The 23,720-nt window shown below is 43.8% G+C and overlaps 1 protein-coding gene and 1 long non-coding RNA gene across 4 annotated transcripts in view; one reads left to right on the top strand and one right to left on the bottom strand.

Annotated features, from left to right (window-relative positions):
• Window positions 1-513: 513 nt before the first annotated feature.
• On the bottom strand, window positions 514-17,145 carry NUP50 (nucleoporin 50). 2 transcript variants are annotated; one of them, XM_059937140.1, is made up of 8 exons: window positions 16,753-17,145; window positions 12,824-12,902; window positions 11,008-11,091; window positions 7,331-7,517; window positions 5,637-6,302; window positions 3,768-3,849; window positions 2,010-2,128; window positions 514-1,001 (listed from the first exon to the last, which is right to left on the bottom strand). In XM_059937140.1, the coding sequence occupies exons 2-8, from the start codon at window positions 12,890-12,892 to the stop codon at window positions 799-801; spliced, it is 1,410 nt and encodes a 469-aa protein (XP_059793123.1). In that variant the 5' UTR covers window positions 12,893-12,902; window positions 16,753-17,145; the 3' UTR covers window positions 514-798. The 2 variants fall into 2 exon arrangements, with proteins under 2 accessions (XP_059793123.1, XP_059793124.1); XM_059937141.1 differs by having other exon boundaries at window positions 5,637-5,951.
• Window positions 17,146-17,269: 124 nt separating this feature from the next.
• LOC132372759 (uncharacterized) overlaps window positions 17,270-23,720 on the top strand; it is a 106,366-nt gene continuing 99,915 nt past the window's right edge. For both annotated transcript variants that reach the window (XR_009505251.1, XR_009505250.1), the window contains exon 1: window positions 17,270-17,492. This is a non-coding gene — a long non-coding RNA (uncharacterized LOC132372759). The remainder of the gene's footprint in view (window positions 17,493-23,720) is intronic.

Raw genomic sequence — 23,720 nt, 5'->3', positions numbered from 1 at the left:
CATATTCTCTTCCTTTTGTTGTATGGTTTAACCCTTTCTTTTCTATAAGGGTCTACAAACTACAAATTTGTGCTTTTAAGTCTCATTCCTGGCAACCCCCCCATCCCATTTGTCTCTAGGGGAATACAGAAGTAAGAGCACCTCATGAATAAACCTACAAAACCAAAGAACAAGCTACTCATTTCCTATTAAAATGAAACAGCAGTTCCAGAGTCACAGTAAAGCAGCCGATGGGGTTACAGGTCAGCGTCCACACAGAAAAAGCTGAAGGCAAACATCCAGTGCTCACATTTCAGCTGTAAAATAATACAATAAAGCAAAGCAGGAACACCTCCGCCACAGCACGGCAGCACGGTTCACAGGGACACACATCAGCCAAGCCCGCCAGAAAGAAGACCGCTACAGGCAAGCTCCCTTCTGGACACACCGCCGCGAAAGGCCGCGCCGGTGGTGGCAGCTGATCCCTAACCCCTGGGTCGGAAAAGCCTTTGGGAAATCTAATCGATACCCTGATTTCAGTCCATTAAGAAATCACCTGTGGTTAGTTTAATAAATGAACATAAAAAATCTTCCAAAAATTTCCTTTCAAATGTATTTCACACATTAGACAGTTCTTAAAAAGGGAGGATAGTTTCTTGACACTTAACGTTAAAGGTTTTATTGGCCATATTAATCTTCCTCACAAAAGTTTTAAGTTATCTATAAGTCCTAGAATGTCAAAGCAGGAAGAGAAGAAAACTAAGTTTCAGGGGCGGTGGGGGAGCAGCAATGGGCAACAACCGCTCCGCCGAAGTGCGCTCAGGCATCCTTTTTCTCCTGTAAAATCGTGTGCAGCTCATCCGCATCCTCGCTTGTTTTGACCCGAATCAACATGGTGACCGGGGTGGTGGCGTTCTTCTCATCAGTGGGTGGGTTTGGGACGCAGACAATAAGCACATTGTTTCTCCCGGTGCGAGTACACGGCATGTTGGGAGGAATGAGAACGTTGAGCAGTATGTTGCCTGCATTTAAACAGAGGGAAAAAATGCATCAAAATATATAAACGATAGTTCCGTGAAACTACAGCTCTAACAGACGAAACATTAAACGCCGGGGCAACTTATACTTAATGGAGCCACCGGAATGTCCTAAGGACAGCCACAGTTCCCTGCCAGACGCCAGCACGGTGTCCCCGAGAGAGGACCGTGGGCCTCTGGCAGGACGCGGACAGGGCCTCCCTGAGGAGGACCCGCCTTCTGCACACCTGCCCCAAGTCTCCCACAACCACGGCAGCAGCCCGAAACCAGCAGCGCTTTAGAACACACCGTGCTTTCTTGCACTGCAGAAAAAACACGCCGGCACGACGTGGAGGCTTCACTATGTCATTCGAACAGAGAATGGTCAGCAGAGAAACGGCTCTGTCAGAGGCCAGCACCGCTCACAGGGTGGGAGTGAGGTTGTTATGATTGTATCACAAATTAGTCAAGTCCACAGGAAAGCCTCACAGAAGTTTCTTTCCAGGACACAGTCTGGTGTAGTCTGCCACCACCGACCACTTCCCCTTAGACCCGCCCCGAGCCCAGCCACTACCTCTTCCTTTCAGAGGACTGTTTTAAGGGTGAAGCTGGAGGGTGGGGTAAAGGGTGGACAGCAACGAGTTAATGAATATTTGCTACATAAAAAGGATTCCTTTAAATGGTTAATTTCCCTTGAGTGTTTACTACACCATCCGATTTACCTGTAGCTTCTTAGTCACATACCTAGCACGAAGGAAAATGAAAACCATTTCGGTTACTTCTTGGCAATAGCTTTCAATACATCCAGGTCTTCTTACACACTACTACCCTGGTACTCGACTAAATCTATAATCAGTAAGTACAGGATGAATGTGGCCTGAACAAACTCTATTTCGTTCCAAAGAACACATTAATATACTTGAAAATCTCAATGACTAAATCAGCAAAGCAAAGGGCTTTTACATACTATGTGATTATGATTATTTTGTACCACCTGAAAAAAAAGATACCCACCTAAATTGGTGTCTGCCCGCACTAAAAGCTGAGTCTTCTGATTAGCTGTAGGTTTTAAATGCAGAGTGCCTACACCCTTCTCTTTAAATTCATTGTCTTTCTTGTAAAATAGTTTACACCTACAGAGAAAAATAATAGGTACGATCAGACAATGACAAATCACGACAGTCACACAGTTTTCTAACAGCCCCTGTTCACAGTTGTGTGGAAGTCTGTTATTAAATGACAGCAGAGGAAGCTTAGGAAGAGCCTTCTATTGACCCAGATCAGGTCTGGACACAGACAGATAAGAGAATCTGGTGAGACAGGCTGGAGTCCCTCCATATTTTTCTCTATTATACAGTGGGCCCTACACAACTCTTTAACAACGCTTCTAAAACCATCTTTTCTCAAAAGTCAGTCAAAATCACAGCCTAGCATCCCACACCTCCCTGACGTGCTCCTTCAGCCCTGAGCTCAAAAAAACTGACCTGGTCCTTAAAGAAGAGGAACAAATACAGAACAAACACTCTGCCATGCCCACCCCACCCCCCCTTTTCCTATTTCTTATTTTTGAATTCTCTGCAGGACTCCTTCAATTTTTGATGTCCTAAGATGTTGAAATAAGTCTGGAAAACGTGCTTAAGCAAGGCCTAAAATAATGCTGTCAAATGTCTCCCCAGCCTCCTGTCACACATCTCCTTAGGTTATTAACAAATCAAAACTACTGCCTGTTCCTTTGATTTACTCTGATTAGAAAAAAATCTTGGGAATTCCCTGGCGGTCCAGTGGTTAGGACTTGGCGCTTTCACTGCTGTGGCCCAGGTTCAATCCCTGGTTGGGGAACTAAGAAACCACAAGCCGTGCGGTGTGGCCAAAAAAAAAGAAAAAAATCTTAAGTCAGGGTCATTCCTTTACATCATCTGTGTAATTAAATTTTAAAACAGGCAAAAGGAATTGCTGGTCTCTTTTAAAAGTTCTCAAAAATAAACAACATTTGGGAATCCCACAGGATTTGGTGATTCACACTATGAAAATTGCTGACTTAAATCTGAAATGTCTGTATTAGAAAAACACATCCAGGGAAGCTTCTAAAAGGGCACAAATGTTTTTCAGTAAATATCTTTGTTAAAAAGCACTAATTTCATTGAGAGATAACTCAAAATTTCTCTTCAGCCCTCTTCTGAAATCAGCAGCTCTCATTAGACAAACAAACGAAAACCAAGAGCCCCAAAGCAGCTCTCGTCGAGGGAAAGATGAAGTATCTACACGCCCTTAACGGCAAGGAATGGCTGCTATGGAGAACTTTCTGGCTGTGAGAAAATGCACGAAGGTCAACGTGTCTCTAGGAAGGAATCCGAGATGCCGCCTAATTTAAGGGCAGAAGTAAAACCAAACCTCCAATCAGTGACTAGGTGACTGTCTTTGTAGGGAAGGAGGAGGGGAAGAGAAGAAAGGAGAAAAAGGGAGAGCATGATGAGAGGAGACTGGGGCAGGAAGATCAAAAAGAAAAGACTGTCTCTAAAGCACCTGAAAAGCAGAAAAGAGCTAAATTAACAGAAAAGAGTAGGACACGCCCCGCAGGAAATTTTTAGACTCAGATTATGTTTGAATAAACAGGCCAAGAATTCTTCCTTGTTCCAATTCAAAGAATGGGCGCAGCCTGGCCCCAGGATGGGATGCCCAGTAAGTTCTGCAGGGACCGCGTCGCCTGCGCTCTCCAGCCAGAAGCCTCCTCCCACGCCTTTGAAAAGTGGAATTCCCGGGACTAGTACTTACTTTTTGGAGTAAAAAGCATCTTCTTCTTTTACTTCAGTAACTACTACTTTGGGTGGCTCATCATTCTCTTCTTCATCTCCACCTTTTATAAAAAACAACACTAATTCAGTAAGATTCAAATCAAGAGCTTGAAAATGTGACAAAAGAAGTTAGTTACCTACTCCCCCGCCCAACCTAAAAATTCCATGTAAGCTGATACAGAAACTGAAACACAATCTAATCGTGCTGGGGTGGGGATAAGGAGGCACTCACTGGATTTTTGCAGAAAGCCTTTGAATCAAAGTGTCTGTGCTTGTATTCAGTGAACAGGCAAACTCACACAGGAAAACAATCAGTCAACACTCACATGTACTCAGATTACCCACTGGGAAATAAAAATCTCAGATGGGCTTCCAACACTTTCATCCCCGAATGCTCCTGTGACTGTAGCTGCATCACACCAAGGAATAACCAATGAGAGCAATGACCAAAGACGATGGAGAAAGTAACAACTTTACAGGACAAGTTGTCAGAGAAATTAGTCCAAAGCCAACTGTAGGCAACTTAAGCTCTGTCTGGGCCGCCACGCCCCTGGACATGCTGGCACCACGGGCACCCTCTCGGCTGAGTCCAACAGCACTTCCCTTCACTCCAGTGCCTCAACCTCAGGGGAGAGCTAAGTCACTGCTGGACACAAATTACCATCCCCTTAAGGAGAAAGCAACTGCATAAAACTGACTAGCGACTAAGAAAAACAATTCTGGCGCTCAAACAATTCAGGTCACAAGCTCATTTCGATTTTAAGAAGGCACTCCTGAGTTAGGCCCTCCAGCGTGGGCCCCGGGCATCTGTTATTTTAACAAGCTCTCCAAGTCTTCCTGTGCATAAGACGTGATAAGGAATAAGGATAAGGAATAAGTGCTTTATGGAGGGCATCCTGCTGAGATGGAGACTTAATTCAAACTCGACATCACTTCCACAAGCAGCAGAGTCCCTGTGACTACGACAGACTCTCCCTCTGTCATATTTAGGGCAGAGAAGAAGGGGGGAACTCTTTATTCTATGCTTTGCCCTGGAGGGCCCTTGCCTGAGGATACAGGTGATGAGGGCAAGGCAACATAAGGAGAGTTATACATAATACATAATATTTAAAACATAGTATTTTGCCCACTGGCAAATTGCAGTTTTCCTTCTCAAGGATCAATATGCTGATGCCTGAGAGACGTACTTTTAACTGCTTATAAGTAAGAGCCTACATACACACAGTTTGTTCACAACCACCATGTGGTGAAGAGGGATTATGACACAACCCCTCTTTTCAGGGAGCTAAGAACCACACAGGGAGTGGAGGGGCTGGGATTAAGGCCTGGTTTGGGGCACTAACACGACACACCACAGAAACTTCTAGAAAGGTGGCTGCAATCCAGACCCATCTTGGGAAAACACTGTCAATTTGTTCCCCCACAGCTATGAAGTCTACCTTTTTTAGAGTATGGTTTTGCCGTGTGAATTTATTTATAAGCAAATCTCTTAAAAACAAACAATTCAGTGAACGTCCATCATGAATTTTTCAATAAAATACAATTTTTTTTAATGGCAAGCCAAGTATTTGATAATTTTCAAAGTCACTGTGCCAGATGTTTTTATATTATTATTTTTATATTCTTAATCCTTAAAATAACCCTACCAAATCGGTCTTACTCCATTTCACGAATAAGGAGACAGACTCAAAGGAGTTAATCAACTCTGTCCAGGATCACACTCACGTTGAGGAAATGATGGAGTTGTGACGCGACTCCAGATCCGCCTCGTTCACAAGGCTACGCCTTTCCCACCAAATACAGAACTCCCACAGATCTAGAAGACTTCCAGGGCTGACTGTGTGTTTACCTTTGCAGTCGTTACCGCCACCTTCTGCTCGGCTCGCCAACGTTTTAGCGGAAAATGGTGAAGAAACTGGTTTACTCTGGGCAATTTCTTTGCCAAATAAACTGGAGTTTCCAGAAGAAAATGAAAATCCAGTCAAGGGGCCAGAGTTTAAGGAGCCCAAAACAGAACTATCAATTTTCTTGCCGAAATTAAATGAGGCACTTGTTGCTCCTAGTGACGGGTCCTTGTTCTTTTCAGACACAGCCTCCACCTTCTCTTCAGATGTATCCTCAGTTTTGTTGCCATGAAACAAAAATGTTGACTCTTGCTGTAATTCTGTTGAACCAAACAGGGAAGGAGGCTGTGTTTCAACTGATATTTTGTTGGTTTCACCTTCAGAATTACTGCTGCCACTGTTCCCATGTTGCTGTTCGATGCTTGCTAAGTATTTCTCATAGTCTTTAAATATAGGTGTCAGATCACAGAGCGGGTTTGTATTCACGTGCTTCACGATCCAATCCCGAACAGAGCAGTTTAAGGCCGCCAACTGCTTATGATAGGCATTCCTGTGGCGGGCGGCACTGGAGGTAAGGCCAGAGGAGGCAGGCTGCTGACTCTCGCCATTAGTTTTGGGATCTGAAATCTTTTTATCGACCAAGGAGGTAGGGCCGTTTACAGCAACAGACCCTACAGGAAATTACAGTTTTAAGAATTTATTCAGAAGCTGATTTAATTAAGTCATCTTGATTTTCATACCACTCTGTCTTCGTATTTTGTGCATTTACTGTATCCTATTTTTGTGACAGCTCAAGAAGTACGTGCACATATAGTATTTGGAAACTAGTTATTACAAAAATCAAATCAAACATTATATATATGAATATATCTATTTTTTACATGCTTGCATTTAACCGCTATAATTTTAAAATAATCTTTTCCTTCAAAAGGATGGCTTTTTTACCTAAAACTGTCAAAATACTATGTTAGTATAAAACTTACTCCCCAAGGTTGTAAGGAGGAACATATATTAATGCAGTTAAAATCTTAATAGAAAGTACTTATCTTAATCACACTAAACATTCTGCCAAATTTAAATGAAACAGTATATACTCTTAGAATAACTAGCTAAGTATAATCCAACGAGTCAGGATCATTTCTAAGAACCAAAGATTTTAACCCATGTTCCCATTCTCTGTTGTTTTAATCCCAAGACTTCTTGACCAATTCCCTCAAAACAGGATTAGGCAATCAACATGTCCTGGGCAAAATAAATCTAGACTGGGAACAGTAAGGTATGTGGCACACAGGAAATTCTTGGTACATGTATAATGAATGAGGGGGTGGGATGGGAGGCCTTTACAGAGGGTCTGCTAAGAGCTTCTTTTTCTCCTTTGACCCTTAGGTTGATTCTGAGGTCATTCTCATTTCGCAGTTGAAGATTTGGAGGCTCAAAGGTTAAGGAACTTCACCGAGGTCACACAGAGCTGGTAACTGGCAGAACTGAGAACAGAACCCAGGTCTATTTTGGCCTGTGGTCTACTCACTTACTCTGTAAAGAGCCAAAAGCTCCCTGATTTCCATCCCTTTCACCATTACCCTGTTTTTGCTCATATAGCCTCAGGACCCAGAAAAAGTACAAGAAAAACATCTTTGAAAGTTATTTTTCAAAGATCATCTTTACACAGATGTGACTCGGGGTAGAAGAACCTACTCACCGAAGGTGGCCTTGGTCTCGGTTGCTGTCCTTGCACTGGAGAAGGGCGGGGCACTAGTTATGCTGTTTCCGTTTGACAGTCCTTCCAAAGGCTTCCCTCCAGCACCATTACCAAATCCAGAAAACCCTCCTCCTCCAGAAGGTACAACCAAGCCTTTAAAATCTTTAAAGGCCCCTCCACTATCAGACTGAAATATAAAGAAAGAGCACACATTAGATAACTCTACTTTTTTGTCTCCAAATAAGCAAGTGAATGACAGCATTATCTTGGCTAAATAGTACCTAGAATCCTTATGCAACCAGCATTAAAGGAAACTGCCAGCACAAGCAGAAACAGAACATGGATTTTACTCATGACAGCTTTGCAATCCGAAGCTGCCTTCCTAAAACAGGAAGGATAGATGTCATTTACAGTGAAATAATTTTTAAAAATATATTTAGGATATAAAAGGTTAAAAAGACTAATTCAAATAAATTCATGGACTCACCACCGAGGCACAGAACTGTAACCAAAAACACATTCTCAACACAACTAAACCCCAAATGAAAGATTTTTCATATACTACTCAAAGACCCTTTGCCTAAGGAAATTGTAGAAACATCAAGTGAGGTTAACTAAAAGTACTTTACCCACTACTTATAATTTCCTAAGAACTTTTGTTGCTTTCAGCCTGCTTTCAGTATACAGAAACTTGCAAAGTTGACTGAGTCCCAATTCTAGATTTTCCGTTAGTTGAGAAATCCAGAGGCAACATTTTATTCCCAAGGTCTCCTCTGCTTTCCTTAGCAAGGTCTTTCTCGCAGACCCTTCCTGCTGTTGGTAGCTCGCTCCCACCTCTAACCCAAGACGCTCTGGAAATGTTTGGCGTGCCTTATGAAATTCTAAGGCTGCTCTCTGCCCCTGGGCTGTGGTCTACACTGTTGCTGCCTCTTCACTGTCGCTTGTCCGCAGCTGGCCCGTCCCTCCTTGAGCCTGTCTCCCCTAGGCATCTCGTTCTTCATCATGAGCTCCCACTCTTAGGCCTCTTCTCATCGCCCCTGGCTTCAACCTCCTTGATGGGGAAATTTCTCAGAGCTGCACCCACCTCTCACGCCACTTCCTGTTCTGAGTGGCCAATCAGTACACCTAGTGGTCTCCTAGAGAACTCCACTTGGATGTACCACAGGCCCTTGAAATACATCTTTTTTTTTTTTTTTTTTTAAGAGATGTGCATGGCAGCCCACATGGCAGGAGAGTTTGGGGAAGAATGGATACATGGATATGGGGTGAGTCGCTTTGCAGCGCACCTGAAACTGTCACAATATTGTTAATTCGCTATACCCCAATATAAAATAAAAAGTTAAAAAAAAATAGAGAGATGTACAATTTATTTATTTTTTTGGCCACACCTGGAGGCGTGTGGGATCTTAGTTCCCCGACCAGGGCTCGAACCTGCACCCCCTGCATTGGGAGGCGGAGTCTTAACCACCAGACTGTCAGGGAAGTCAAGAAATACATTTCTAAAACAAAATCGATCACCTCCTCCCTAATGAAGCTGTCCCTCCCCCCGGTATCTTCTTCATGACAGAGCCACCAAATATAACTTGGCTCAACACCTACATCCAGCCAGTCACCAGTCTTAAGAATGAAATCAGGCCAGAAAAGAACTTGGAATAAAGAAAAATTGAACAGAGCCACCACAGAACATGCAGTTCTGTAGGTTTATTCCAAGGATGCCACCCAAGATGTTCAAACCAGCCTCTCCTGCCTGACAACAGATGCCCAGGTCACCAAGACAGCACTCCCGGGTCTGGAATTTACTTGAGGGATGAGGACTGCACTGGGGAAGAGTTATTAAACATGGAGTGATGGCTGCGTACTGACCACATGGTTTCAGCTCACCAGTTATGACTCATCTTTTATCCTTTGGAACACAGGGATGAAACATTTTAATATGCCATATTACACTAGAAGGAAAAACAAAATGGGAAACACTTCTATTATTCTCAAAGGTATCAGCCTACCCACAGCTCGATCCTAGGGAGCAGATAACACTTTGAGAATATCTTACATTTTCCTTTCTTACTTCCAACACCCACTTCCCTTGCTTTCCTATTGCTATACTCTTTTCCCTTTTCATACTGTCACTCAACTCAAATTTGTCTACATCTATATCTTATTTCTGCAATTGGATGAATTCCCTTTAAGGTACAGATCTCTTATTTACTTATTTACTTATTTATTTACTTATTTATTTTTTCTTCAATATAAATTTATTTATTTTTGGCTGAGTTGGGTCTTTGTTGCTGCGCGTGGGCTTCCTTTAGTTGTGGTGAGCGGGGGCTACTCTTCGTTGCAGTGTGCGGGCTTCTCATTGTGGTGGCTTCTCTTGTTGTGGAGCACGGGCTCTAGGCGTGTGGGCTTCAGTAGTTGTGGCTCGCGGGCTCTAGAGCGCAGGCTCAGTAGTTGTGGTGCACGGGCTTAGCTGCTCTGTGGCATGTGGGATCTTCCCGGACCAGGGCTGGAACCCGTGTCTCCTGCACTGGCAGGTGGATTCTTAACCACTGAGCCACCAGGGAAGTCCCAGATCTCATATTTATTATCTTTTTCTATCTCCCATGTTCTACACCAAGGATTTTCACAACTGCACTAGGCATTTTAAAAAGCATTTATTAATAACCCAATCAAAATATGGGCATAAGATCTAAACAGACATTTCCCCAAAGAAGACATACAGATGGCCAACAGGCACATAAAAAAATGTTCAACATTGCTAATTATTAGAGAAATGCAAATCAAAACTATCAATACAATGAAGTATCACCTCACGCCGGTCAGAACGGCCACCATCAAAAAGTCGACAAGTAATAAATGCTGGAGAGTGTGGAGAAAAAGGAACCCTCCTACACTGTTGGCAGGAATGTAAATTTGTGCAGCCACTATGGCAAACAGTATGGAGGTTGCTTAAAAAAACTAAAAACTACCATACAATCCCACTCCTCGGCACATATCCAGACAAAACTATTGATATAATTCGAAAAGATACTTGTACCCTAATGTTCACTGCAGCACTATTTACAAGAGTCAAGACAGGGAAGCAACCTTAATGTCCACTGACAGATAACTGGATAAAGATGTAGTATATATATATATATATATACACAATGGAATGTTACTCAGCCATAAAAAAGAATGAAATAATGCCATTTGCAGCAACATGGATGGACCTAGAGATTATCATAGTAAGTGAAGTGAGCCAGACAGAGAAAGACAAATATCATATCGCTTATATATGGAATCTAAAAAAATGATACAAATGAACTTCCTTACAAAACAGAAATATGACTCACAGACATAGAAAACAAACTTATGGTTACCAAAGGGGAAAGGTGGGGGGAGGGATAAATTACGAGTTTGGGATTAACATATATACAACACTACTATATATTAAATAGATAACCAACCAAGGAATTACTGTACAGCACAGGGAATTATACTCAATATCTTGTAATAATGAATTAACAATGAAAAACCATTATATGTATTTAAAAAAAAGACATTCTTGATAGATTACATAAAAGACAATAATTTAAAAAAAAAAAGCATTTATTGATCTGACTGCTCCCAGAGGTGGAAATATTCTATAGCTCAGAAATCAAGTTAGTGTTTAACACCAGAAGCTGTAAGAAAACACTCACTTCAAATCCAACATTTCTACGCTTTGCTCTCTTTATGGCTCTATTCTTCAAGACTTCCTCACTGGCCACGGAGAATGTTCCCACCTGCAGGAGTGTACAAATTAAACAGCAACAAGATAAGGCCAAAAAGGTGATAAAATGCTGAACAAAAAAGCTAGACCAGACAAACTGATCAATATCTTCTGGTTCTTAAGTAACACAAATTATGGAGAGGGCACGTTAAGTTAAAGTTTACGTCTAGTATCTATCTTGTGAATTCCAATGCTAGTTAGGCGAATCAGAAACCTTCCAGAAACTACAAATCCAGACTTTATCACAATTCAGAGAGAAGAGCGCATACATCAAAGTTCTAAGAAGACTAAGACCATCAAAACTTTGGCGCAAAGCTGTTCATGATCAATTCTTCCAATATTTCAAACATATTCAAAGACATTACCCAGATGCCCAAATCTAATCTCTTACAACTATGGTTTTCAAAAGTAAATGTTATGTTCATAATACACATTATTTTACAGAAGAGCTTTGCCCATTTGCCCATGATCCAGAAGACCACTGAGACTGGGGCTCTAAGTCACCTGCTGGAAACCTGCTGAAAATCTTTGGCTTTACTTCAACCCCTCTTTTTACCCTGGAGGAATGGCATAAAATATTTTCTGTAAAAAGTTCTCATCTATACTTATTTCAGATAATGCTAAACTTAAAGAGATCTCTACACCCATAGAAGGGACCATTTGGCTACACCTGACCCAAATTAAATGTAATGTCCTTCCACACTCATTTCATTAGAATCTGTCCAATGAACTCCTTTCATTCCTGAAGTATTTTAATGTCAAAACAAATCATTATATGGTAGGCCCAGAATGTAACTGTGCCTAAAACCTGGAAAGAACTAAAGTTACCAAAGACTTGCTTAAAAAGTACCAAGTCAGTCAGAATTGTTAAAAGCTCTTTTAAAAGCCCATACTTGTGATTTTGGTTTCCCCAAACATACCAGTACACATATTTGTAAAGGAAAAAATATTAATATTAGAAAACAGATTGAGAAAGAAGGAAAACAGCAGTCTTAAGAATTATCTTGGAAACATTTTTGCAGACTCTTTATAATATACGTCTATTTTTTAACCTAGCACACTTCTACTAACTTGGTGCAGATTTCCTTAGTGAACTGGCCTGGGAGTATCAAACTGCTGATGAGGCACTTTAGAAATGCAGCTGTGTTCTATTCTTTGTAAGATAAAAATTAAAAGATTTCCTCAGGGAAGACCATTTTTATTTGGTTAGGAAAGAAACTAGGCCATCTAAATTCTATTCCTATTAACGCAGTTGTTGGGGGGTGGGGAGTGTCTTCAGAATATGAAATAAAATGAGCCTCCAAGAAGCATTACAGTAAGGGAGGCGACCTCAGTCTTCTAAAATCTAAAACTGTGAGCGTGGCAGACTAAGACAGTGGTGGTGAACCACTTTTCAGGTCTGAGTGCTGGCACCGTGCTCCGTTCATGACTAGATCACTCACTCACCCTTCAATCTGGACTAAAACCACGGGCTCAGAATGCGCCAATGAAACGCTACATGAAATTCAGGAGGAAGGTGCTTCTACAAAGGAGCAGAGTACTTAGGGAATAGTTGTTAATGGAAAAGCACACCCAAATGTAATCAATTTCTAGACTAAGTACAGATCATAAGAAACCATACTATTTCCAGTTCCAGATGTTCTTAAAAAGGCCTTTTAATTTTATCAGAATCTTCATGAGGAATCCCAAAATGAATTTAAATTTGGCAGTAGAAGGAAATCATTCTTAGGGAAATTATTTTTTACCTCTTCTGCTTCATCTTCTTGATCCCAATTCCTATCCGTCAATTCCTTCTCGGCAATTCTTTTGGCCATTTTTTCGAACCTAAAAGCAAAAAGGTTAGAAGTAATAAGTTTACTTTTCTAGAATATGATTTAACTCTTACAAAGAATTTAAAAAATTTACTCTAGCATGAAATGAGATAAAAACATTCCTGATACCAGTGGGCACTGCTTTAATGAGAACTCTGTAACACTGTGAGGCTCCTAGTGTCACGAATCCAATAAAGATTACTGGAGGAGGCATTCCATGCAACTTATACTTACACACAGTCTTGCTACAGGCAAGACATTTTTAATATTTAAAATTCTCTTAAGGATGATACAGTAAAGTACAACCTTAGTTAAGAATTTGAATAAGGTATTGGAAATACCTTCCCAACATGAGTACAGATGGTCCCTGACTTACAACGGTTCGCCTTGCAAGTTTTCAAGTTTACAATGGTGTGAAAGCAATACGCATTGAGTAGAAACCTTCTTTCAGATTTTGATCTTTTCTCAGGCTGACAGCAGGCGGAATGATACTCTCTCGTGATGCTGGCCAGCGGCAGCAAGCCACAGCTTCCAGTCAGCCAGCCACGCCATCACAATCGATGTACTTAACAGCCATTCTGTACCCATACAGCCATTCTCTCTTTCATTTTCAGTACACTATTCAATAAATTACATGAGATATTCAACACTACTATAAAATAGTCTTTGTGTTAGATGATTTTGCCCAACTGTAGGCTAATGTAAGTGTTCTAAGCACATTTAAGGTAGGCTGAGCTACGATGTTCGGTAGGGTAGGTATATTAAATGCATTTTCGACTTACAGTATTTTCATCTTATCATGGGTTTATTGTGACGTAACCCCAACATATGTTGAGGAAGATCTCTATTCATCTTTAGGCTACAGACAAGTTGATAGTAATCTATTTCCCAAGACTGAACATTTAATTACCCCAAATTGCATATTTCTAAGCTAGGACATCATTTAAAAGTTCAAAACATGATTAATATGGATGTGTTAACATTCCTAGAATTTTTAACTCTTCAGAAATAAGCCATCAGGGCTTCCCCGGTGGCGCAGTGGTTAAGAATCCACCTGCCAATGCAGGGGGCATGGGTTCGAGCCCTGGTCCGGGAAGATCCCACATGCCGCGGAGCAACTAAGCCCGTGCGCCACAACTACTGAATCTGCACTCTAGAGCCCGCAAGCCACAACTACCGAGTCCACGTGCCACAACTACTGAAGTCCACGCGCCTAGAGCCCGTGCTCCGCAACAAGAGGAGCCACCGCAATGAGAAGTTCGCGCACCACAATGAAGAGTAGCCCCAGCTCGCCGCAACTAGAAAAAGCCTGCACGCAGCAAAAAAGACCCAACGCAGCCAAAAATAAAAATAAAACAAATTTATAAAACAAATAAAGCCATCAGCTCAACTCCTCAAAAACCATGGTGTTACGGGGAGGATTAAGAGTCAGGGATTGACGGTACTATCTCTACGAGCACTTATTCAAGGTGGGTACTTGTATCCATCCCTTAAAATTTCCGATTTATTTTGTGATCCTAAGATCATATATCCTTTGCTATTAAAAACAGAAACAATCAATGGAGAGCTCCACTGTGAGTGTTGTGCTGGATTCTTCCCTAACTTACCAGTTAAATGGACCAAAAACCTCCATTTCCTCTGCTACTTACCTTGCCCAGGAATTTATCGATTAGTTTGGAACACTAGCCAGGGTTCCTGAAAACCAGCCTAGCTTCCTTCCTATAGTCCTTCCCCAGTCTCATTTGCCCTCAACACCACAACCCACCAGAGTAAGTTTCTAGAACCTCCTGGTCATTAAGATACAAACTTACACATCACCCACTGCATGTTAGTATCTATAAAATAAAATTCAAATGCTGGCATTCCAAAGTCCTCCAAAATCTGACCCCCTGTAGGGTGATCACATAGGGCTTTTCAGCTTTTAATACTCTTCTAATAATCTCTCAATTTTTCTTTTACAAGTGCTTTTTTCTGATTACAGAATAAATGGTTTTAAAGTCCCAGATTCTAAAACATAAATGAGAATTTACGTAATTTTCATTCATTACCTACAAATCCTCTTTTTTAATGCCTCCCTCCCAAACACTTGGTCAAGTTTTGCTATTAATCTTTGTCGTCCAGAAAACAAACAAGGTACCCTTACACATAAATCCTTACTAAACTCGAACTGTTCAGAGGCCAGGTCTCTGCGTGGATTCTTTTGGGCCATTTTCCTACTCAGTAACTAGCACCTCCACCAGAGGGCAGAAGAGGGGGAAATCTGAAACAGTCATTTTTTGCTATCAACTATTAACTTAATAACAGGTATTAAGATTAACTGGCAAAAAGGGGTGGAGCTGAAAGTGCAAAACCTGTGATAAGCGTAAAATTGTAACACTAACACTAACTCATACCCACAACTGAAGAGACAACTGGCATACTGAAACAACCTAACTTAATGTAGCTGCTTCCTGTTCCACCATATTTATCCCATCAGTGACTAACCAGAGGGCGGGTATCTTTGTTTCACTCACTCATGTACCTCAAATCCACTCCCCCCCGGCCCCCCCCAATGGCTGATGGTCCGGCTGTTGCAGAATCAGAGATCTGGGGCACGAAGTATTTGAGAAAATACTACAAAATGCTAGAATCCAGTTTTGCCATTTTGTTGCTGGAGACCTTGGGCAAATTATTTAATTTTTGTGCCTCAGTTTCTTCATTTGTAGAACACGGAGGTGTTGTGAAATTTAAATGAGATACACAAAAAGCTTAGTTTAGAACAATGCCTGGAACAGAGGAAGGACTCAATAAATATTATTAAAGGAACAAGTTTCGTTAGAAGCAAAGGCTACAAAATACTACTTCTCCTCCCTAACTTAAAAGCTGTAGTGTGGAAAAAAAGAGAATTAACTTGAATTATGAGTCTGGCTTTAAAAAATACGTTACCAAATCCATATTTTATTTCAAAGCATGATACTTCAGACAATAATTTTCTTTTTATGCCAGAAGAGAAAAAGGAAAAAAAATCCCTGTAAAGTACTTAGCACAAAGCCTGGCACCTAGAGTCTTCTGTTGTATTACTAAGAACTTAAAAAACATGTGGGCTTGTGGTTTAAAAGGCACCAAATTATAAAATGATTACTAGGTATGAAGCACACCTTGTGATAGCAACTCGAAACTTTTGGTAATTGGAGAAAACTTTATTTGTGCCCGACATAGTGAGGTATGCGATCTCTACCACCTGGTGCTGCCCTACCTTCAGTCCACATCAGTTTTAAGACGGAAACAGATTCGAACATACTCGATGGTGTGATGCCCGGAGGAAAAAGGGAACATGGGGCCGGAACCCGGAGACTGAAACGCTAGGGAAAAACGAAATCTCTAACACTGCTTCTTAATCGGACAGCCTAACGAGTGATCAGTGGCCTGAGACTGCAATAAGAAAATGAAACCAGACCAAGGAGGTGGTGGAAAGAACGAAAAGAAAGAGACGAGTACCGAGAGGAACCGCTAGGAAACAAACCGAGGGGGCCTCGCCAGGACGGTCCCTGCCAGCTCCAGCTCCGGCCTCCGCCAGGGCCGCAGGGACCCCGCGCCCGGGCGGGCCTTACCCAAGTCGGACACCGCAGCCCCGACAGGCCGGCCCCGAGCCCGGCTTCACAAACACGCCCGACTGCGTCGCTGCTGACACCGCGCCCCACCCCGGCTCGCCCATTACCCGCTCTCCAGCCGAGGCCCCGCACCCCGCTCCTTCCTCCCAGGGTCCCCATTCCAGGCCCGGGTCCCGCACCCGGAGCCCGGCTTCCTCCTCCCAGACCCGGGCCCCGCACCCCGGCTTCCGCGCTCGGCCCCCGCCCCTACCGCGCCGCCCGCCCGCCTCTCACCTCGCCGGCGGCAGCCGCGGCCCTCGCTAGGTTGTGGGTGCGGCGAAGCCCGGGTGCGTAGCGGCGGGCAGGTGCGAGGTCGCGGCCGCGGCGCTCGGGTCTGAAGCGGCGCCCGGTCGCTTCCGGTGCGCTGAGAGACTCGAAGGATTCGGTGGTCGGCAAGCCCTGAGTCTCAAACACCATGTCCCTCGGGGACCTCGTCTCTCTGCGTTGGGCAGTGAGGGGGAGAATCGTCCGTTCAGGAGGAGACCTTTGGGAGAACGGCGGCCCACACGCGCCACGCCGCCATTTTGTAACTCGAATCTACCCCTCACGACCCATTCGAAAAAAAGGGAGGAAAGAAACGCCCGCGTCCAGCTACTACGCAAGTGCGCCGGAGCCTTGGTTTGCAGCTCCTCCTACGGCGGCAGCGGGGCGTCACGCGGCGCATGCGCCCAACTGCTTTGAAGCGGCCGCCTGAGCTCTCCCGGCTCGCGCATGTGCGCGCGCATGCGCGCACTCCACGCGCCGGCCTCTAGGGCAATCGGCGCCGGCAGCCCGGGGTTAGCGCGAGTTGGTCACGTGTCGGCGGCCGTAAGCGTTTGAGACGTCCGCGCGCCGGTCGCTGCTGGTGGTGGGCGCGGCTGGGAGTCGCGAGGCGCCCGGGAGAGCGGGGTCAGTCAGGCAGCGTGGCCGGGGCTCGTGGTGGCCGTGTATGGTGCTGGAGGGCTGAGGAGAGATAGGCCGTGACTCCCAGAGACGTGAGTGAATTCGGGTAGCGTCACGTCGGGACCTCGGCGCCGGGGGCCCGCGACGCGCCGGCTGCGGATGCTCGGAAGGCCTGGGATTGCGGAGCCGGGAGGGACGGCCGCGGGCGTGGATGAGAAAACTGGACCCGTCCGCCGTTCCACGGCCACCTTGTATTTGCTTTCCGCGGTGGGTCCCCTAGAGGCCAAGTAACTTGCCATTTGCACACCTAGTCGGGATCAACGAAGATGAAGTCTGCAAACACATTTTTAAACTGTGGGACTAATACATGTGTCCAGTGTCAGGATTTGTGTTCGTGTGCTTTTGAGTACTACAGTATAGCGTCTCAAATACCACGTACAGTAATAGATTAAGCTGTACAAAGCGGTTCAACTTTAACTCTCCTTGCCTAACGGTTAATAGGACACTGGGAATTTGACCCATTATTAACTCATCAGGAAAGTTGCTTCAGAAAAGGAACATTCTGGGACTTACCTGGTGGCGCAGTGGTTAAGAATCCGCCTGCCAGTGCAGGGGACACGGGGTCGAGCCCTGGTCGGGGAAGATCCCACATGCCGCGGAGCAACTAAGCCCGTGAGCCACAACTAGTGAGCCTGCGCTCTAGAGCCCGCGAGCCGCAACTACTGAGACCACGTGCCACAACTACCGAAACCCACGCACCTAGAGCCCGTGCTCCACTCGCCGCAACTAGAGAAAGCCTGCGCGCAGCAACAAAGACCCAACACAGACAAAAATAAAAATAAATAAATGAGTAAATAAATGAAAGGAACATTCTTAGAGCAGTGGTTATTAACCTTTTTTGGGGGGAAGGGTTTATGGATTACTTGAAAATGCAAAGAAAGTTTGTGCATACATTCATGTAGGAAACCAGTTTGCATATAATTTCAGGGTGTTTGTGAGTCCTCCCTAAAAGCCTATCCATGGACTGACTAGCGTGTTAAAGACTGCTTGTCTAGGTACTAGATTACACGTCAGAAGGGTTTAAAGAACAAAGGTGACCCCTATTTATTCCTTGCCATTATGTTTACTTCCCCTAGGATGAGACATTCAAAACAGTTGTTGCCAGATGTTTGTTCTTTTTCTGAAGATGTACGTGATTAATAGCCAGGGAACTGTATTGTTGTGTATCTTTCACACTGTCCTTGTAAACTGGATGGCATGCAGTTACAGTTGTACGTATGACTAGTCAGAGAATGTTGACTGACAGTGTATTACAGAAGGAGAGATCTCCAGAGCCATGCTCTTAAGTGTTTTTTTTTGGTTTTTTTTGGTTTTTTTTACGACAAAAAGAGACAATACCAACCCTTCAGGATGATACGTGACTTGGCAAAGCTATGCATTTGATTAGTGGCAGAGCTGGGACCAGAGCCCAGGTCTCACTTCCAGCCTAGCGTTCATTTCAGCAATCACGGAATGCCTACTGCTGGACACTCCACAGATGTTACAAGTGGCCACTCATCTCTTCCAACTGTCCCAGGTCAGCTTTCCCACACGTCACACTGGCTGTTCTAAGTCCTTACCACTTAAATCTCACTAGCCACATTTCTCCATATTCCACCTCCTAACCCCCAGCCTCACCTCCTGCCTAACCATCCTTAGTACATACTATGCATTCAACTAGTTACCAAATGAATGAACCCTTTTTATTTTTCTTCATTGAGAGAAACATTATCCCAGACATTTCTGGGTTCCCTTCTGACTAGTAGTTTGTGAATCTTCATGTTTGGTTCTGTCTGTGTGAAGCTCATTCATTCCAAACTTTCTAGTGCCTTAGAAACTGAATGGTAATTTTTGTTTTTCACAGGCAAGCATGATTACTAGACAACTTGCTATATAATATCTGGTCCTTACTACATAAAGGACCCAGCTTAGGTGGTGCTAGGCTTTCTTATAGTCAACATTGAAATGTGGCTAGTTAAAATCACAACTTTTATTCTTGCAGTAATCCATTATTTATCTTGTAAGGCTGAGCCAGTACATTTATTTCTTAATTACATATTGTAGTATGAGGTAATTGATGCCTTTCTAATGCAAATAAAGATTTATGCATATAATAGCACAATAGCACTTTAGCTGATTTGCACAAAACCGTGGTGGATTTTAGTGCTTTACTAAAATGACAGCTTTAAACAGGCTATAACTCAGGAGAATGAAGGCAGTCTGTATGCAACCCCTACCTCCACTAAATTTGGCTTCCATTTGTCACTCATTTTATGAAACAGTCCTCCAAAAGCGTTAGCTAGTTTTTTCTGAAATCTACCTTTCAAAAATCTCTTTGAATTTGCTTAGCCTCTGAGGATTTTTAGGGTTGCCAGGTTAGGTCACTTTCATCTTTATGTTAAGTAAATAAGTAACCAGACACATCAGTTTACCTTCTTAACCTAATTCAGAATGAGTTCATGGCAATGTAATCTTGCATTCCTTTCTGCTGCTTGAGTTCCATGGCAGGAACCACCATTGTGTCAGCTTTGCCACTGTGATCAAGTCATAAGTGTCTCAGATAATTCAAGCCTAGTTTACCCTAATGAAGAAAATTGGAAGATGATGTTTGTTGAATTCCAGCTGTGTCCTGGCCTTTGTTTTAGATGGAGAACCTTGAGATTGGAATCATTCTCTGTTTGGACTTAACAGAAAACATCCAACAACAGGAAGCCTACAGGACCACACTGTGCTCCTAATATTAAGGAATTGAGAAAGGAAGTGTTTTTCTATCATCAGCCCAGCAGTGGGGCTGCTGTCATGGAGTGGTCCTGCTGAAGATCCCAACTAATAGAAATTGGTACCTCTTTTGTGTTTGAAGTGACCTCTTTGAATCCAGAAATGCAATTGCACTTTTCTCTTTATTTTGGGTCATTTGTTGACCAATATCTGTGCCCTGTCCTAGAGTAGGTTTTACCTAAAGAATAGGAAAAAAAGGTTAGGACACATGGGCAGATAGCATGCACTGCCTTAAAGAATGTCGTATACTGCTTTTCTCATCCTGTTATTGAGTTCTTCATGAGTTTGGTGTTGACTACTGATAAAACGACCTCCACAGTCAAGAGAAGGTAAGTACTAAAGGCAACGGAACGGAGAATTTGGGGTTAGCATTACCAGATCACAGAGCATGGAATTCTTAAATAGTTGTGCCACAGGCATTCACAGAGTTCTTGGAAGATTCGCATTTCCACAGACCTGGTCTGAGAGCCAGAAGTCTGGTGGGTGATGTGTGTATAACAGGCACCAAGAGTCTTGTTTTCCTCCCAGACTCTTGCTCGAGTTTGAACCTAGTGGAAAGTTCGCCTCCTTTAGTTCTTGGGCAGGCAAAGGTTATCCAACCGAGTGAGGGAAGGGAGATGAATAAAATAGGAAATATGGTGATTAAGAACAAGCTTTGGAGTTAATTGTCCTGAGTTTGATTCTTTTTTTTTTAATCAATTAATTTATTTACTTATTTATTTACTTTTGGCTGTGTTGGGTCTTCGTTGCTGTGCGCGGGCTTTCTCTAACTGCGGAGAGCGGGGGCTACTCTTCATTGTGGTGCATGGGCTCATTGTCGTGGCTTCTCTTGTTGCAGAGCACGGGCTCTAGGTGCGCAGGCTTCAGTAGCGTGGCACGTGGGCTTCAGTAGTTGTGGCTCGCGGGCTCTAGAGTGCAGGCCCAGTAGTCGTGGCACATGGGCTTAGTTGCTCCGCGGCATGTGGGATCTTTCCGAGCCAGGGCTCGAACCCGTGTCCCCTGCATTGGCAGGCGGATTCTTAACCACTGTGCCACCAGGAAAGCCCTGAGTTTGATTCTTAAACATGGCTCATACCAGTCGGGTGGCCTCAGACAAGCTATTGAACTCTGAGCTCAGTTTCCTCATCTGTAAGCTGAAGGTAATAGTGCCTTCATGGATTTGTGAGTGTTAAAGGAGAACATTGATGTAAGGCACACAGCAAGGGCTCGGTATAAATGGATCATTATTATTAAGACAATAGCCCCTGTTTTTAAGTTTCTTGGAGGTTTTCCCTCCTCAGACACTGAAAGGATTTAAATTATTTTTTTCGAATAGGATTCTTGTTCTAAAAGATTTTGTTTACTATCAAAGATTGTATTTGTGAAATGATAATTCAGTTTCCCTTTACTAATCAGAAATGCAACCGACATGCAGAGGTTTTTGCCTCCTTGCCAGAACTAATGTAATCTCACCAGGTTCTTGTTATTCCAGCTAAAAGCAAAGAACTGTGATGTCATAGCTGGAGCAGTTTTATGATGAGTTAGACTTATGATTTCCGGTAGGCTCTTTGAAACGTTACTTATGGGTCAGAGAATCCCTGTTCCTTTTCATAGGTTCTAGACTACATTTTTCTCAATGTCAACACAGTTAGCTTCAAAATTAAAAATTAACGTTAACCTGGGATTCAGCTGGATTCTCCTGAGACTTTGCGCGATGCCTGACTTATTTTGTTCTGGAGGTTGCGGTCCATTGACTTGTATTTTCATATTTCAGGCTTCAGTGCAAAAGGAAAACTAATGGCTAAATTTTCTAGAGCTGTTATTTTTATCTTGAGGCTTTACAGTCAGTAAAAAAGCAGTAACAATATGTAGTATGTTAAAGAAAAAACTTGTTCCAATACTATGAATTCTATAAAGTAGAATATTGTATCTTTTTGGGGGGGAGCAAAATTAGCTAAGAATTAAATAATAAAACCATCGAGGGACATCGTGGGCCAGTGGTGACAGAGGCAAATATTGTTCCAAGTTGCAAGGAGCGAGAAATCACCACAAGCAGAAGTGATCAAGAAAATATCCACAGCACTGGGGCTAAATGCCCTCCAAGGATGAGTGGATTTTGTGTCAGTGGAGAGGAAGTGCGGGGTGGTGATGGAACAGTGTTAGCAGAGCACATAGAGCTGTAAAGTGATTAAGGTTACGGGTCTCAGAGAAGAAGGTGTGGAAACTACGCAAGGGCAGGTTTCCTGTGTCTTTGAAGAGATCCGGCTTGTTCTGTTCGCCTCTGTATCTAAAGCATGTGGAACACGACCCTCTTCTCCTTCTTGGTTGCTTGTACCTATGAGGGGTTAACAGTTTTCAAGGGCTACTGTCTGGGAGCACTTTTCTAGGTGATAGAGTACCGTGACTGGACTGCCTTTAAGGACTCGTAGGAATAACGTAACGGAACACGGGATTCGTACGATGTGTCCTAAGCGAGCCCACCGTCTTCCTGCACCTGGCTCTGTCCTTGCTGCTCCGTGCTGACGTGCTTGCTGCTTCACGCTCTCATCCCTCGCCTGCTTCCTCTCGTGTCCGGCCCTCTCTTATTCTCAGCCTTCTCCCTGCCTGTCCACCCCTTCCCCGCCTCCCTTACATACCTTGCCAAGTACTTTTTCTCCCGGTTTGTGACTTTAGTGGACCCTTTTGACAAGGAAGAGGAGGAGAATAGATGTGGGTATGCATTTAGCGATATCCAAGTGCCCAGGCATGACGTGACTGCCATATGGTCTTAGGTTGCATTAACTGGATATAATATTGAAAACAAGGGAGGTAGTCTCTTCCTACTCTGAGCAATTGAGGCCACAGTTGGAGTAGGTACAAGCGGGGGCAGCACAGAGGGTAGAAGTTAATGTGGGGCTGCTTGCATTTTACTTCCTAGCTTTGTGACCTTGAGCGAGATACTTAACTTCTGTTGTGTTGGGGGGGCTGTGGCTGGTAGATTAAGAATGTGCAGGGACTTCCCTGGCGGACTCGTGGTTAAGACTCTGCACTTCCACTGCAGGGGACACAGGTTCAATCCCTGGTCGAGGAACTAAGATCCCGCGTGCCGCGCGGCCAAAATAAATAAATAAATAAAGCCCCCTTAAAAAAAAAAATTTTTTTTTAATTGAAAAAAGAAAAGAATGTGAAATGGTGCCCTGCTGAATGAGGAGACACAAGCCACCCGTATGGGGGTCAGCAGGGCGCTCCCTCAGCATCCCAGCTCCCTCTTTGGGAAGGTGAAAAGTGGGGGGTCGGGCTTCCCTGTTGGCGCAGTGGTTAAGACTCCGCCTGCCAATGCAGGGGACACGGGTTCGATCCCTGGTCCGGGAAGATCCCACATGCCACGGAGCAAACTCAGCCCTTGTGCCACAGCTACTGAAGCCCGCGTGCCTAGAGCCCATGGTCCACAACAAGAGAAGCCACCACAATGAGAAGCCCACGCACCGCAGCGAAGAGTAGCCCCCGCTCGCCACAGCTAGAGAAAGCCCAAGCACAGCAGCAAA

The sequence above is a fragment of the Balaenoptera ricei genome, chromosome 10 (assembly GCF_028023285.1).
Source record: "Balaenoptera ricei isolate mBalRic1 chromosome 10, mBalRic1.hap2, whole genome shotgun sequence".
Taxonomy (NCBI): domain Eukaryota; kingdom Metazoa; phylum Chordata; class Mammalia; order Artiodactyla; family Balaenopteridae; genus Balaenoptera; species Balaenoptera ricei.
Note: the sequence above shows the minus strand (reverse complement) of the source record. Positions and strands in the feature narration are given on the sequence as shown.